The 13,401-nt window shown below is 38.7% G+C and overlaps 1 protein-coding gene across 2 annotated transcripts in view; it reads right to left on the reverse strand.

The window, feature by feature from the left end:
- Positions 1–8,735: 8,735 nt before the first annotated feature.
- Positions 8,736–13,401, reverse strand: part of LOC134620700 (capping protein, Arp2/3 and myosin-I linker protein 3-like) — a 46,028-nt gene continuing 41,362 nt past the window's right edge. Inside the window, exons 34-40 of one of the 2 annotated variants that reach the window (XM_063466965.1) lie at positions 12,698–12,896; positions 11,875–12,616; positions 11,645–11,751; positions 11,385–11,511; positions 9,844–9,915; positions 9,590–9,697; positions 8,738–9,367 (exon numbers count right to left, since the gene is read on the reverse strand). In XM_063466965.1, the coding sequence (XP_063323035.1) occupies positions 9,327–9,367; positions 9,590–9,697; positions 9,844–9,915; positions 11,385–11,511; positions 11,645–11,751; positions 11,875–12,616; positions 12,698–12,896 (1,396 nt within the window). In that variant the 3' untranslated portion in view covers positions 8,738–9,326. Of the gene's footprint in view, positions 9,368–9,589; positions 9,698–9,843; positions 9,916–11,384; positions 11,512–11,644; positions 11,752–11,874; positions 12,617–12,697; positions 12,897–13,401 lie in introns of both variants that reach the window. The other variant, XM_063466966.1, reaches the window with a different exon arrangement.

Genomic DNA, 13,401 nt, shown 5'->3' on the forward strand with positions numbered 1-13,401 from the left:
TATGCACTTACAGAATATAAAATCCATTAATAAATGAACTCTTCATTTGATCCATAAATGCCATAATTTTCTTTCGTTTTTTTTAAAATAATCAATTAATGACAAACTCTAAATCTGACAGTTTAACATGTCTATGAGCACAACATCACGTCAACAGTAAACACGCAAACAAAAAGTATTAGACGGCTTTAATCTTTAAAATAAAAACAACAAAGATGAAGAGAGATAGAAATTGGGGGTGGCAACAGACAGAGAGACAGAGGCGGTGGTTTTGTAGGATGAGCATGAGGAAGAGAGGGATGAAGGGATTAAGGTGGTCGATACTTTGGCTCCTCTCCCAGACTGAGAGATGACACTAAATCTGTTAATTCATTCCCCCTCTATGCCCCTCCCTCCATCCTCACTCGTGTGGCTGTTCTGATTCTTATCCCCCCCTTGGTTATCCTCTTGCAGGATTAGGATATTTTTACTGTCATTCTTAATGTCACAAACACTTCAGGCACTTTAATGCCCTGAGTTAATAGTGCGCCTCACTTATCAATAATTCAGATGCAGTAAAATTTTCAGTGAGATCGTCAAACTTTTTGACAGTATCTACATTTGTGCAAGAATAAAAAACCCCCATTTATTTTAGCTGTTAGGACATTTACAGCTGTGTTTGGTGCATTTAAACAGATTCTGCAGAGGGATGTTGTGGTATTTATGAGTTAATCTGGTTATTTTGGTGGGTTTGGACTGCCTTGTTTTTTTTTTTTTTAGAAATAGCTTTGCCTCTTTGTGTTTATGTTCATACTGCACTGTATTGTACAGCATACCTCCTTTATGCTTTGATTGTTTAAAAACTGTAATAAAGGTTTGTTCTTATTATAACAATATGTGTTTCAAGCATTTTAATTAATTTTAATGTTTGATTAAATGTGTGGGTTTATTTTTATTCATGACAAAATATGATTTTGTTAACAATTTCCAATTCATTTCAAATTCTGGAGCAGTTGAAGCTGTTCCTCTTAAACACCGCAGTTTATCCCAGAATCCACCTGCAAGTGCCACCATGCTCCAACAGCACAACAATGACATGTTCTACATTTTAACCTATACTTTTCATTTTTTTATACAAACTTTTCATGGACATATTGTACCTGACAGTATGTGTGTATGTGCATAGATGCACATCTATGAATGTACCTCGACACCTCATCTATGCTTTTAGATATACACACTCACATACCCAGTATCAAGTAAATATACATACGCCTCCATTTTCATTGGTTACTAATTTTTGGTTTGGGTAGTTTAAAAATGATTTGTATATTTCCTCTAGTAAAAATTGCATTTGTCCATAATTAGGATTCAGAGAAAAGTTAGCTTCACCATGTTGTAGATTTCCTTCACAGGTATGTTCAACTGACGTATCGAATTAGAAAATCACATGGCAGCAACTCAGTGCATTTAGGAGTGGTTCAGGTGTCCTGCTGAAGTTCAAACTGGGCATCAGTGGGGAAGAAAGGTGGTTTAAGTGACTTTGAATGTGGTATGGTTATTAGTGCTAGTTGGGTTGGGCTGAGTATTTCAGAAACTGATGATTTACTGAGATGTCACACACTTACTGTCTCTGAGGTTTACAAAATATCCAGTGTGCTGCGGTTCTTTGGGCCAGACTGCTTTGAGCCGATAGGAAGGTAACAGTAATTCAAATAACCACTTGTTACAAGCAATGTATGCAGAAAAGCATACCATAGAAGCTTAAACATTAGCGAGAAAAGCGTTACATGGTCTAAAAAGCCTCCATGTCTGCTGTGATATTTGGATGGTAGATCAGTGGTGTAATAGTGTGAGGGATATTTTTCCTAGCACACTTCGGGCTCCTTGGGTTTTTCCAGCAGGGCAACACGTCACGTCATGAAGCTCAAATCATTTCAAAGTCGTTTTTTGAACACAATGATTCCACTGTACTAAGATGACCTCCGCTGTTGCCAGAGCTCAATAGATCTCGTTTAGGATGTGGTGAAATGAAAAATTTGCATCATGGGTGTGCAGCAGACAAATTAGCAGTAATATTATGAAGCTATCCTTGCACAAATCTCAGAGGAACATTTCCAGCCCTTGTTGAATTTATAGTAGAAATAATTAATTGAGCTCTGGAAGCAAAAGGGCTCCAAGCCAATACTTGCAGATCTAGTTCAAGTATCCAGTGACTGTTTAAAACAACTGTCAGTTAGTGCAAATGATGTCTGTCTTGAAATGTATGTCTTCAAGGTTTCAGCATCAACTTTCCTTCTTATGTGTTTTTATTTGTATTTTTTTGCAATGCCATTTCAGCATGCTTGTTAGATATGGACGGTCCATGAGGCCCGTGTCACTGACAGCTACAAATGTGAATTTGACTTTTGAACCATGGCTTAAAATAATCCCAGTCTCAAACAGAATAGACTGCCTGTCCTGAAGACATTTAAAAATAGATGTAACCACACATCAGTGAGCAACTGGTTATGCAGGGAGTTATAGACTGTTTAATGAACAGGTCAAAGCTCACCCTTTTAAATTTCTATCAATTTAGCAACAGTGCACTTTAATTCCAGAGTTTTGATTGCATTCATGTTCCCCTCAGGATGCATTTTAATCACATGTTGACTTTTACTGCATTGCCGCATTTTGCCAAAATATTAACATTCCCCATCTCTTAGTATGCTTATAACTCTTTTAAACTCTTGCTCACTGTTCTTTGCACATTGTTATGAGATAGCCCACTTTTAGCAAGAAGCTGCCATGTTCTTCCTGATTACTGTATTTATATGACAGAATTACATAATTAGCAGTGAGCAGCAGTTCTGTAGGTTGTCTTCATTAGTTGCTACAAACCATGGACTGATGTTGTTTGAGCCACACCATCTGACAAACAGGCTGCTGGGCCAAAAGGTGACTCCAAAGGCAGTAGCCTCTGTCACCCATTAGGGAGGCAGTTCCCATGACAACCCAGCTGAACAGCTCACTTATGACCTTTGCAGACGTGGTTGTAATTACATTAAATTACACTGCATCTTTTCATTGTCTGCTTTCATGAGTCATTATCCATGCAACTACAGCACATGCAGGACAAAGGATTTTGGCATTAGTTGTAAAAGGCAATGTGCTCAATTTAGAAGAAAGTAATTTTTAAGTTTTATTCTGCACTTTTAATAAGTCACAGACGCTTTAGTCAGGCTGGATCCCTCCTCATTCCAGAAGGAAGAGCAGAGGATTTGAATTTTATACTGGAGGGGTGTTGGGAGCTTTGTATGAACACATTCATACGCATTTCTTTGGATTGTCTGCATCCTTTTATTTTCACTTATCTTTCTCTTCTGCCCACACATGTTCTCTCTCTGGCTCCTCTCTTCCCTCGGCCTTTATGTGATCGTCATGTTGCTTGGTAACAAGCAGAAGAATGATGAGGAGAAGAGTAGGATGTGTTCACATCATCTGTAAGAAACATGGTGAGCTACAGTCACCATAACTGCAGCCATGAAACTTACCCTAAAGTGTGAGAATGGAAAACTTATGACAATTACTTTTTGGTTTGCTATGTTGCAAGCCCAACATTGTGTCTTATTTTCATCTGTATTTGAGTTTAATATCTAGCCATTCTAGTTTGTTTTGGATGAATTAAACTTCTCTCCAAGCAAAATCTACTTCTTCAAGCCAAGACACTACATGTTCTTTTTTTCTTGGTTGCTTTGCTTTCTAACATGTCTGTGTTCGGTGGAACATGTGGAAAATAATTCTAAAATGTTAATTTAGGTGTTTATTTTACACTTTGTTTATCAGATATCTTTATCAGTTGGTGCATATTTCACAAAATTATGTATCTTTCTCATAATTAAACACACACACACACACACACACACACACACACACACACACACACACACACACACACACACACACACACACACACACACAGTAACCAACCACTGAGTATCAGTTCCCTGCCTGGGTGAAAATACCTCTTCCATACCTTTATGACCCAAATCTTTAGATGACTCATTCTGGCTTGTTACAAAGCTGAATCAAATTTTTAAAACATCATATTCCCAAAACAAAAAAGTTTCTCTCTGTTGAATCTGGTTTTATCCAGTGTTTAAGTAATTATCCAAATGACTGCCTAATTATATAGATAATGATGCTCATTTATTGCACACTGAAACTGTTCAGAAAGCTTGCAGTACTAATAATAGCTCTCTTAATCCAATTAATCAACTGGGAAAATGTCACTGTGATTCCAATACAACATACAAAGTCATGCAGTAAATGTCTTTTACAGGACATTTTCTTAAAATAAGAAAATTTGCATGTGTTAATGTTAAAGAAAATGTGTGATATGTTGAATATTATATTAAGTTTTTTAATTAATTAATTTCTTCTTTATTTTTTACCTTCCTTTAGGAACTCAAAGCTGCACTTACTGAAGCAGGTCTCTCCACAGTTAATCCATAACATTGATTTTGAAGTATTTCATGATAAAATGGATTCCACATCAGTTTTGAGGTGAAGTGGGTCTAAAAGTTCAAACCAGCACCTGCGTTATATTTCACTCCACCGTCATGAAGTCATTGCTACAGCTGCTGCCAACACACTCCATCCAAACTCACCATAAATCAGAGTTTGAGATGTTAAATCTTAAGAGAGCTGGTTGTTTCTCAGGCAGAGTAGCTGAGCCCAGAGTAGATTTGGGGAAAACGAAATATTTACCCGGAAAGTGTTTGTGATTAATTAACAAGGGGCTCATCAACGCAAACTTGTAAAACCAGTATTTCCCGGCCACCTGAGGGAGTTTTGGGATCTATTGCAGAAATGCATTAATAAACTCTGCAAAATATACACGTGTTACATTTAATGAACTCAGCAATTAGTTTAAGTCAACTGAAAAAACCCCCCAAACACTTTCGCATTCCCCCAAAGGCTGTTTGCTCATTAAAAATCACTGACTCGGTGGGAAAAAAATAAACCTGTTTATCTCCATTTCACCAAACTGCAGAAATATTTCCTCACTGCGTGGCAGTATTGTAACTCGCATCTGAGTCATTACAGCATCTTAGAAAAAAAAAGGTCACAGCACGGTTGCTAATGACAACCTCCAAGACTGCTTCTCTTCTCGGATTGTGTGTGTGTGTTTGTGTGTGCCCAGTGTTTGCCTCATTTGTAAGGATCAGTCGCCCCCTGCTGTTTCACATTCTTTGACGTGCGAATATGTGAGGTTGTCATGCCAACCAGAGGGGGGCATTTCTGAAGTCAGGAAGTAAATTTAGCATCCACCTGTGATCATGAAAATCAGACGGTTAGAGTTTGATAGTGCAGAACCATAGCTTTGGCGTTGGGTATTAGTTCTACAGATTTACGCATGAGCTAACTGAGATAACATGCCAATAAATAAATAAGTAAACAAATAACTAATTAAAATTCTTTGTAGTTTTACAATAGTCTTTAATGTTGAGACCATTGACTGTACATAATAGATGGCTATGGCTGCCTATGAGTTTATCAACTCATATTTTGAAGTTTGGGATGTTGCATTTTGGATGCCACCACGTTGGTTTTATTGAGTCAAAAATAAAAGATACCAAGACAAGAAGTCGTTTAGAAGAGTTACAAGTTGAGAAATCCTTAGTAGCAAGATGCTTTACAGGCTATATTTGCACAAAACATGCGTCCAGACAGTTTATTTAATTTAAATGGTCACTAGGACATAAAAACTGAATGCACAGAAGTCAAATTGCTCAAAAACTGCCAAACTTTGCCCCCAAAATAAAGTTTCTGATAGATTTTTCCCCTCAAAGTTATTCATCATGTTAGCTGTTAGAGAGTTTTTTCCTAAATTTAAATTCAGGTTGTTTGATGTCTCATCTTTATGTGATATCACACACATACACACCTTGTCTTTAGTACTTTGTAACATTTAAATTAACTACTAGAATTTCACTCACTAAAACTGGTGTGCAGATTGGTTGGTAATTGAAGTCATTACAGAGCAACTCACATCATTTGTTGGATCATTCTACTGGCTGCATGACACTAATAATGCATAAGGCTCTATCTCCATGAAAACGACTCTATTCATTTCTCTTTGCAGTTGATAGCTGGTCACTATGACAGAGATGCTCCAGCTGTAAGTTTACTACAGCATCATCTGTCAGTCAGTGGTATTCTGTTTTCACCTCAGCTGCTTATCTCAAACTTGAAATGAGTTTAAGTCTGTCATGGCCAGTTTGCCTGTCATCACTGTAAGACACTGAATTGCCATTCATGGTCTCTGCTAATTGGTTTCCATGTGCATGGTTTAAGCCTTGACACAATCTCATCAGAGGAGCTGCCCTCCTACCATGGCTTCATTTCTTTTCATATTTTTTTGACATTTTGGTCACATGGGGGCAGCAAAAACAAATCCAAAATGACATTATTGTCTTAAAGTTGACTTTTGGAAAAAGCTGCCTAATTACACATCCAGCAGACACAAACATATATATGATGAAATCCTGAGTTATCTGTGTAGGTTCATGTTATGGTAGACTAAAACACTTGAATTGAAGGCAAATGAACTTCTCTTTTTAGGTTCTTCAAGACATTTCACCTCTAATCTTCCAAAAGCTCTTTTGAACCAGGCGTCTGTGAAGTGGGTGTTTGGTCTCTCCCATGTATAGGTTTGAGAACAAACAAACAACTCAAGCACTCCACCAACACAAGGTGCAACACAGGAGATCCAGCTCACCAGGACAACACTTAAAGGAGTTTTTTTTTTAAACATATATATCCACAGTTTGGACAAAGAAGACAGCTGCTTTATGAGAGGAGAAGGGTTCATTTATATCCATCATTAGAGGTGGACTACGATACAAAGCATCAGCCATAAATCTTGAGATCCCTTTCCAGGTGTTTCAAATCCCAGTCACACCTTGATCATGTGACCCTAATGACACATATAATGGCAGGATTGGTCAGCAACTTTCATGACCACCTCCAAGCTGATAACCTTATTAGGAGTTAAATAGAAAGAAGTTTGGTTGCCTTTTAAATCTAATATTCAAGACATTAATCTCAAACTGTTTTTCTTGCTACCTGGAAGGATATTCACACAGCTTAAATTGTTTTAGACAAGCTTTCTGGGCCAGTTCATGATTGGCACTGTCCTGTTGTGTCTTTTTCTGTCTAGTTATACTTTAACTGCATTGGTAGATTGGTTGGTGAAAAATGAAGCTGTTGTCAATCAGATAGCATTGCACAGTGGATCAAATCTGATGACACTTTTCTGTTTTCGTAATTCCATCAAATTTGACAAGATCCGCAACACCACTGGCTGCAATCCCAAACCATGACAGAGCCTCCATTGTGTTTTACAAATGGGTGTAGGCGCTCACTGTTATAGCTCTTTCTTGATCTCCTCGGTACAAACTGAGACAAACTTTCCAAATTTAGATTGATCACTCCATAAGACATCATGCCACTGACTTTCAGTGCACTTCTTGTGTAGCTTAGCACACCACAGCCCTTCCCTATTTCCCTTCTGCAAGACTGACTTCTTCCCCTGCACACCATCCTGAGATATATCAAGTTTTCAGGTAATAGCTCAGTGATAATCTCCCTGTGGGTGCAAAAATATTCATTCATGGCTGTTATTTTCACGAAATAAACACTTATGTTTTTGTGACAGGCTTCTAGTAACAAAGTGCCCAAAGATACAATTTAAATTAAACTAAGTTCTTAGTTTTTTGTTATGTGTAGACACAAAACTGGTCCATCACTTGTGTTCAGGTCATTTTTTATGCTTGCATGATTCATGGTTCAGTACTAAGTGGCTTAACAAACAAACAAACAAATAAAAAACCCAAATCTTCTTATGGTCATTTATAAGGATTGGGCTGAACATGAGTGACAAAACAGCATACACAATCATACACAGTACGACATGCAGTGAAAGAAATTAAAAATAAAACAAAATTAAAAATCAAGTCTAAAATGAAAGTTAAAAATCAAAATTAAAAAGGTGTGCAAACTGACAGTGAACAGTAAAAAACAATAATTGAGTTATATTATTGAAGTGCACAATTATTTATCATTATCAATCCTAATTAAAAAGTTTAAGTCTAATTAAGACTGTTTGTTGTATAAAATGTAATAAAAAAATCTATATGAACGAAAAATGTTAGAATTTTGTCAGATTTTCATTCTTGTCTGACAAAAAACAAACCATGTGGTAATATTTTTTTTAAGTCTTGTATGTATGAGTTATTGTTTTATAAAATCCTAATTTGTTTTTACAAGATAATAACTCATCACATACACAATATTATATCTGCCAATTTAATAGACACAAAAGACGCCAAGTTAACACTCAGAAAAGTGAGCAAACCAGTAAGTATTTACATGTTAGGAAGTTGGACCAGTGAATTTTTACTCTAAAAAGACATTATTTAAATCTATCTGTTATGAAGTATTACTTAACATTACATAAAAAAACATCTGATCAACAGTTTTGTTGTTGGTTTGTGTGTGTAGGAATATAATGAAGTTTGTTTTTTTTGTTCCCAGGTCCATCAGGAGGTCAAACCAGCCCATAGGAACTATACATATAACACAAACACAGCCTTTCACATACAAATTGGGATTTAATCCACTGTTTATATAAACTACAAACTATGAATATGATTTAATGGATTTGCACAGGCAATAAACACATCCTACTTCAGCTGCTAATGATCTAAATAAGAATGCAGCCACAACAAGTCCCGGATGTTTTTCATTAGGCTTTTATTCATACAGTGACGGAGCTCAAACATAATATTTCTTTTTTTTTCTATAAAATATATTAACTTTCAGTTCCTGAAAGCAAAACTAGATATAAATCATCAAGTTTCATTTGATAAGAAGCAACTCATTTTCAAGTGTCAACCAAGGCAATCAACTGTATCAGCGGTCAAAAATGCATTGCAGATTTAAGAAACCACATTCTAATAAAGACATTTGTATTCTTCTGCCTAGCGAAGCCACAACGCTCAAGCACTCAGCCGACTGTCCACGGACACACACACGACAATGATCTCATGGGTTTTTCTAAAGTAGCAAATACTTTTAAAATACTGTAGCCACAAAAAGAGCTTCACGTGAGAGAAAAGCAAAGACAAGAAACTCAGGGTGAAGAGGAAGGAAAGTGACGAGAGGAAAGTGTTTGAACCGAAGCAAGTGAACAGTGTTTTATGATGTCCTGCTCTGATGTTAGGCCTTTTCCCTCCTCTTCGCTCTTTGACCTCGGTGGACGACAACTCTGGCTTGACAGCGGCAGGTGAAGTTCTCAGGTATCACAACAGCTCGCTTTCCCCAGGTGCTGAGTTGAAGCTGTCTGTACGGTGGAACAGGATCATTAAATAGATGATCAGTACCGTTCAGCTGAGAGCTACAGATACATTACCTAATTTGTCACTGTATTATAATTGTGTTTAATGCTTTATCGACATTAATTATACTTCCACATTATGGTAACACACACATAGTAAGTGATTACAGCTGGTCGCCCACCCACACACACAAACACACACATAAATAAAAACAGAGAAACATGTACCAGACAAGTCCAGTGACTTATTTCTGTTTTGGGGTAGTCTAGGTTTTTTCACGGGGGGTTTGCGATTTGGGGGCTTCTCAACGTTATTAGGGCTTTCCCTGTCAGTGCCTGAGTTCAGCGAGGACAGAAGACACAAATTAACAGTTAGATAGAGACGCTTCACGCAAACAGAGATCAACAAAACGTGTTTCATTCACAAAAGTGTGCGTATAACATTCTAAGGTGAATAGCTGCAGCTCATAATGCGATTATACCTGCATCACAGGACATTGCTTTTCTGTTCCTCTGTGGCTTCACCGGTGCTTGAGGCCTGAGTCCTTCGTCGCCTGAACAACATGTGATTGACACACAACAGGAGGTATCTTTAAATTTTGTTTTGGACGGACAAGGGACAGGAAAACTCTGCCGTGATGTTATTGTACCTGCCATTTTCATGTTTTTTAAATGAGACATTTAATATTGTTACATTTGTTTTAAAAGAACACTCGATCACGTGAACTAATACACAGAAAAGGGTATGCATATGAATGCAGAAAAGCAAACAGGCTGTGTGGTCACTTCTCATGTCAACATAAAACAAAAAATAACTGATTCTTTTTCTACTGTTAAAGCAGGGCCAGTAAAACAGTCAATTTTGCTAAGCAGGCAAGTATTAACTAAGTGGACTTAAAGTGGGGGACTGCTTTTGGCGTAATCAAATACGCCAAGGGAGTTTGTTGCAGAGGCTTTCGTCTTATTATTCTAAAGGCTAGACTCTGCTTCTGCTGCTACACTGGAGACTGAAATTACCAGCATCATTTCAGCCAGAGTTTTATAGTCGGGGGAACAATTCTCCAGGGGAAGGGATCAGAAATCACCCAAAGTCCCTGAATGTGGGACTTTCCGATCCTGCAAACACACTTCACCAAGAGGAAATCGTGCAATATGTCTGCACATAGGAGTAGCTGCAAATGTGACCCTGTAGTGGCCACACAGTTGCTTTGATGCCTTGATAGAGGATTCTACAAAGGATATTTTATATAAAGAAAACAGACAAGATTACAGTGTTGCGTGTTAATCATTTAATGTTAGGTTAGAGCCGCCATCAGTGTTCTAATCAATTCAAATCTATCAAATTTTTCCATTCCTGTTAAAAATTCAATCAGTAACATTTCTCTCAATTAAAATTTTGACATCTGCACACAACATAACTTTCTCTCTTTGTATTCTTCATTTTGTGGTCCTTGACAAACCTTTGCAGTCCTATGGCTCTGCTTAAAGGGCGACAAATTATAGGAAAAGCTTGGGTCATTGGACCCAGAAGTCAAATGTTTTGTTGGCATGATTTGAACCCACTTGTCCCCTTAGAGCGAAGAATCATTGATAATCAATGCAAAGTTGTTCTGATTAATGAAATTTATCCTGCAATGAAACATTTCTGCCCTGATGGGAGTTTTCTCTTCCATGATGACAATGCATTCATCTGCAGAGCACAAAGGCTCTCTGATGGTTTGTTGATTATGATATCAATCATGGACCACCATCAAGCAACAACCCTCGCCAAATGAAGTAAAATCTTTGGAAGATTTTGTTTCATTCCTTCTGCAGAGTTCTGAAGACAATGCCAAGAATTCTACCCTGAAACACATCACTCACTGACTGGATTGTGGTTTAAAGCAGGTCTCTGGGGTGGCAAGTCTAAATACCGTTAATTTGCTAAATCAGCAGGCTAGTGGTTGTTGCTTCAGAAAAGTGGAAATAAATTGTTTGAGTACATTAAAAAAGCATGTCTGCTAATCGTTTTCAGCCCAGGTACCTTGGCTTGCAGCTCTGTCTGGCAACCCATGTATTGGCTTATCAACAGGAGGTGGGACGGGAGGAGGAGGTAAGTTCCTTTCATTGGCTGATTCTTTTGGAAAAGTCACAAACGAGGAGGTCTTTGGCTAGGCATGAGTACAGAACATGTGAACAAACACAGAGACAACATCATCAATGAACACATTTGGTTTAAATATACACAAAAAAGAACTGAGCAAACAGAACAAACCGACTTGTGTGTGGCTTTAAATTTCATACCTTTTCAGGAATCGGGGGAGGGTGACCTTCAGAATCTCGTCTCTTTTCCTTCTCTTTCTTCTCCATATTTCCAGGGTCCTTCTCTATATCTTCCTCCTCCTCTGTAGCTATAGATAAAAGAGAAGTGAGTGGCATGTAGACTTGCGGCAAAGACTGCAGCAAAAACTCTTTGCAAGCTAAAACCTGCTTTTTGACCTGCAGCAAATGAACACGGTTGACCTGTGTATTACCTGGCAGAGCATCTGAGCTCTCGAGTCGATGCCTCTGCCTCAGCTTGGACAGATTGGGTTTGCTGCTTTGTGGCGGGGGGTCAGGTTTTGATGTCGCTCGGCTGGCAGAAAAGCCACCTCCTCCTCCACCTCCGCTCATCTTCCAGCCTTCTGAGAAAACTCCACCTGCATCAGGACACGCATGTCTGTCTCCCTGCGTGTCCTGCGGATGCCACTCTATGGCTGAAGCCTCTATGCTTTTCAGAGGATCTGTTTCATGTTTTGGAGATGGCGTCCTGTCCGATGGGTATGGAGGGAGCGGCCTTTGAGCTAGTTGAAGTGCTTGGACCTGTCTGTCTGTCTTTCTTCCCTGATGTCTGCTCTCATTCCACTGATTGTCCACTTGCATGTCTGCCGGCTTGTTCTCCGACCATGACCTTTCTACCTGTCTGCCGCCCATCCACTGTCTTTCAATTTTTCTGTCAATCTGCCTCTGAGTGTGTCTGTCTACAGTCCACTGTCTGTCCATGTGCCTGTCTGGATGCCTGCTCTCAGTCCAGTACCTGTCTGTTTGTCTGTCGGTCGTTCTCGCATCTCTGTCTTGCAGCCTGTCGTCAAACCACTGTCTGTCTACATCGCCATGCCTTGCTTCTATCATCCACTGCTTGTCTGCTTGCAGCACCTCTGCCGTCCTCTGTTTGTCGTCCGCCCAGTATTTGTCTGTCTCCTCCGGCTGTTCAAACACAGCATCCACTTCAGATTTCTGTCAAAACAAAACAAGAAGAGGTTACAGACGCGTTACAAACTTTCAGTTAATAACAATAGTGGATTACACTGGCCCTACCTCTCTTGGAGAATAAAATGGGTGTTTGCTTCCACCCACACATGTGTGAGGGATGCCTGGCACTGGTGGTGGACTCAAAACGATAGTACTTTTCCCTTGGTGGTCATTCATTTTCCCATCAGCCCCCTCGCTGGGAGATCCAGCTCTGGCAGTAGACCTTGGAGGCTGGAGGAGAGTGTATACATTCTCCATTGCTGTCCTAAAAGTTGGAAGATGAAAAAATATCCACAATTTCTCCTAATTTATCCCACATATTCAAAATACACAAAAATGTAACAAATTTTTAGAACAGGGCATTTAGAAAGTATCAATTTTCTGGCAAAAATCAGATATAATACCATTGTAATCTGTATTTGACATGCAGCGTGTTCATTTCTAATCACTCGGCTGACTGTTGGATCCAGAATCGGAGACACCGGCTGCCATCTACATCTGTGTACACACTCTGGTATCAGCCTGCCTGCGCTTTGGCAGCTATCAGCCATTTCTTATATCAACAAAGAAATAAGGAAGATTAAGAGTGATATTTGTTGAACTATTCATAGGGTTCAGTGCTGTGGAGTGTCCTCACAAGAATCAAGATACTAAGCAAAAGATGTGAAGATGAAGAGTTGAATATGGAAAGATAAAGTCCTAGTTGACGTTTTGTATTTCCATCTGTGAGTTCAAGGCCAAATCTTTCTTGAGAAGAATCCTCATGCATG

This window comes from Pelmatolapia mariae, linkage group LG23 (genome assembly GCF_036321145.2).
Source record: "Pelmatolapia mariae isolate MD_Pm_ZW linkage group LG23, Pm_UMD_F_2, whole genome shotgun sequence".
Classification (NCBI taxonomy): Eukaryota; Metazoa; Chordata; class Actinopteri; order Cichliformes; family Cichlidae; genus Pelmatolapia; species Pelmatolapia mariae.